This window comes from Octopus bimaculoides, chromosome 25 (genome assembly GCF_001194135.2).
Source record: "Octopus bimaculoides isolate UCB-OBI-ISO-001 chromosome 25, ASM119413v2, whole genome shotgun sequence".
NCBI lineage: Eukaryota > Metazoa > Mollusca > Cephalopoda > Octopoda > Octopodidae > Octopus > Octopus bimaculoides.
Genome location: NC_069005.1, coordinates 21,813,216 through 21,816,988, shown reverse-complemented (window position 1 = coordinate 21,816,988; position 3,773 = coordinate 21,813,216). Strand labels below are relative to the sequence as shown.

The following is a 3,773-nucleotide window of genomic DNA, read 5'->3' as shown; positions in this document are numbered from 1 at the left end:
GTGTGTGTGTGTGTGTGTGTGTGTGTGTGTGTGTGTGTGTGTGTGTGTATATATATATATATATATATATATATATATGTATGTATATATTATTATTAGTTTCTTATGATATGTGGTTTGTGCCTGATGATTATGTTTGAGTTTATTTTGCTAAAGGAAGACATGGCTTCCTGCTCACAGTCCCAAATATTTCATTGAGTTGGTGTTTTTGTGTGACTGTTCGAGTTATAGTTTTGACTCTCATTTCTAGCAATTGCAGGTGCTATTTTGCACCCTCACTTATTAATTTTCCTTTTTGGTTTTAATTGCTATAGCCATCTATACTATAACGTATTTAATAGCACCATCTGAGTGTGAGCATTACCAGCGTCACCTTACTGGTACTTGTCTGAATATTCACTGCAGTCTGAATAAATGCTGTTGTTTGTATCTTATGAAAGTCTTACAGATGACATCAAGTTTGTTAGTAACTAAATATGAAAAACTAATTTCTTCTATGGAAGAAGACACTTGCCCAAGGTGCCATGCAGTGGGATTGAACTCAAAATTATACAGTTGTGCAGTGAACTTTTCAACTAGACATCCATGCATGCATCTATGGTCTACAACTGCTACACTAACACTCCTTGTTTTGCCTATCATGTGTGCACACATACACATGCAAACGCATGCACATTCACAGAAATTATCACACACACCCACTCAATTTCCTGTCAATTTTAGGGTTTCTACTTGAAACTATTATTTCCTTTATAGATGTTGTTGTCATTTAACCCAGGGGTTGGGAGTAAAGCAGGGGCCAGGAGTAAAACAGGGGTCAGGAGCAAAGTAAGAGTTGGGAGTTTGATCCCCCACCTCTGGGAGCTGGTACATAGCATATTTCCCTTTAATACTACCTCCACCCACAACACTTTTTTTTTACCTTTTCTTATCTCTCTTCTTTCCTATTTCTTTGTATTTAAATGTTCTTAATAAGGCTTGCCCAAGATTATCAATGTTTCTATCAGTGGTTACTCTCTGTTATCCCAGTTTTAGAATAGCTACATTGTGCCTCTCTAGTTCATAAGACACTACATAACATATTTCAAAAGTAACTATCTCTTTTTCTTTTGGTGGAGACATGTCACGTGATTCAGAGGTACAGGCATGGCAATGTGATTAAAAAAGCTCACTTTGCCTCCATGTAGTTTCAGGTTCAGTCTGGGAATTGAAACCGCAATCCTACGACCGCGAGTCCACTGCCCTAACCACTGGGCCATTGTGCCTCCACGATCAGGCTGTACTTGTACAGTAAACTCCCCCTCATCTGGCACTCAAATAACCAGAATGCTCAAGCAACCAGCACCCAGGAAAAAATGAAAGAATGCATTGTTACTAAGAATCAGGAGTACCTACTTTGGCATGGTTTCTATGGCTGGATATCCCTCCTAATGCCAACCACTTTCTAGCATGAGTTGGGTGCTTTTTTTTCATGAAGCCACCATGCAGTCTTCAAAATTACAAACCACAAGTGGACAACTTTATGCCAGAAGATGAAGGGTAAGAGAAGGGTAAAAGTATAGGAGAAGGGGCCAGAGCAGAATATGTTTCTTGTTGTAGAGGTGCTAAATGACTACTCATATTTTAAAAGAGAGGATAGGGGTGATCGGGTGGAGCTGGAAAATGATTAAAAAAATTAAATAATGGTGATGAAATGTCAGGGTGGGTCTTCACAGTATAAGGGGCAGAGGGACTTTTATGTAAAAATATTTTGTTATGTTTCAAACCCTAGCTTCATATTTATGAATAAACAGAAAACTCCCAAATTTATATATGTATGGTATGTATTCAAATGTATGATGTTTACCAGGGATTATGGCAACAAAATTCTGATAAAGAAAAAATGACATGCACTGTTCCTTCTAAACCATGTTCATGCATACATATTTTATAAGCAACACATACAAACAAAAATTTATGTGCACAAGAAATATATATGTGCATAAAAAGTTAGTTATAAAAAAATATGTAACAATTAATGACAATAGTTATACATTCAGTGTACATATACTTTTGTTATTAGTGTGGTGGGGAGGAAAACAATATGAAACTTTTACAGACATTGACCACTAAAATTTAAAGGGACACATTGGTTTTTGATTAGTTTTATAATGTATAGAAAAAGAAATGATTAACCAGATTTATTACAATTGCTGTGGAAATACTGTATAATAATTATTGTAAAAGTTCACATGTTCAAAACAAAACAAAAAACAAGTGTGGAAGTTTGAACTTTAACAGTGTAAGCTATTAAAGTGCATTGCTATAAATTCAATACAACAAATAAGTTTTTTTGTGAAATACAGTATTTTACTAAATTCCTCTAAATTCTTCATGATTTTCAAAATTAATTAAAGTACAGGTAGTATATTTTGTTAGAAAATATATGCACGAAAGGAATTATTATAAAACTAAATAATTACAAATAATAAGAAATCTGACACCAACCTTAAAATATCTGAAGTGACACTGCTGTCCATGCTACAGTTCTGGTTGCTATTGTTCAGGCTGGTGTTGAGGACACTACTGCTAGTGCTTGCCTGCATCACGTTGTCCATGCTCATGGGGGCAGTCTCATCTTCATCTGAGTTACTGCTAACCATACTCTCATTTAATGCTGTAACAGGCTGCAAAATAACAAAGTAGCAGAGTTCACTTTCTCGAACCTTCAGGGCCCACCTTGAGACTTCAAAAAGCGACTGAAAAAATCCCTGACACAGAAGAATGAAGAAATCAATAGAAAAACTTACCTTGTTCTGAGAGCTGAGGGGTAGACGTCCTTGTAATAGGAGTCGTAGACATTTGGCTGTCAATTCCTTGTTGGCGTCGCCATTAGTGACGAAATCTGGTATAGGTCCACCGGGATTGGAAAATTTCAGTTTCTTATCAGTTCCATCAGTGGAGAGGTCTTTGTCATCATCTCCTTTCAGCTCTTCTTCCTTGGCACGTTGTGACTTGGCTTTTGCATACATGTTGGACGCATCTTTATCAAGTTTGCTCAGCTCTTGAGTTTTGTTTTGTTCACCAAGTTTCTTTCTCAACAGGAGAATGTGCCGTGCCTTCTCTACCTGTTAACAACAACATCAAAGCAAAATACAGTTAGAAATTTGGTATTTGGTTTTGCTAAGACACAACATCCACCACAAAGTCCAGTCTTTGTTGTGTGTCTCAAAATATAAATACACAAAATTATATTCTAACACACAAATGTGGTAGGCAGACATCTTTTGCCAGTCATACTCCATTCACGACAGACAATAAACTCTTACCATTTCCAGTCGAGTGAGTTTCTCAAGTTCCCATTGGTGTTCTAAGATTAAAGAGTCACCACGGGGCCGCCAGCCATTAAGGTTCTCCTCCCCACGAACATAGGTGGAAGATGTATCTAGAACACGACGCTGACGTCTTTGTACACCTACAGCAGAAAAACATAACAATTGTTACTGGAAAATCGTTTTAACACACACACACACACACACAAATATAAACACACATAAATATACACATACACATAAATATACACACACATATGATGGGGTGCTGAAAAGTTCCTGGCTTTAAGTGTTTTGCAAAAGGCCTGGTTGGAGGCCCAACCTTCCGAGTTCTTTTACAGGGTTTAGAAAAACTGAAGGACGGCTGCAATAAGTGTGAGAATCTGAGAGGGGAATATGTTGAATAAAATCATAATTAACTGATCTTCCTGTATTTTCTTTTACCCAAAGCCAGGAACTTTT

The 3,773-nt window shown here is 36.9% G+C and overlaps 1 protein-coding gene across 10 annotated transcripts in view; it reads right to left on the bottom strand.

The window, feature by feature from the left end:
- Positions 1–3,773, bottom strand: part of LOC106880568 (kinesin-like protein unc-104) — a 305,280-nt gene that overhangs the window by 7,528 nt on the left and 293,979 nt on the right. For all 10 annotated transcript variants that reach the window (XM_052976565.1, XM_052976570.1, XM_052976569.1 and 7 more), the window contains 3 exons: positions 3,309–3,454; positions 2,790–3,107; positions 2,488–2,666 (listed from right to left, as the gene is read on the bottom strand). In XM_052976565.1, coding sequence (XP_052832525.1) covers positions 2,488–2,666; positions 2,790–3,107; positions 3,309–3,454 — 643 coding nt within the window. The remainder of the gene's footprint in view (positions 1–2,487; positions 2,667–2,789; positions 3,108–3,308; positions 3,455–3,773) is intronic.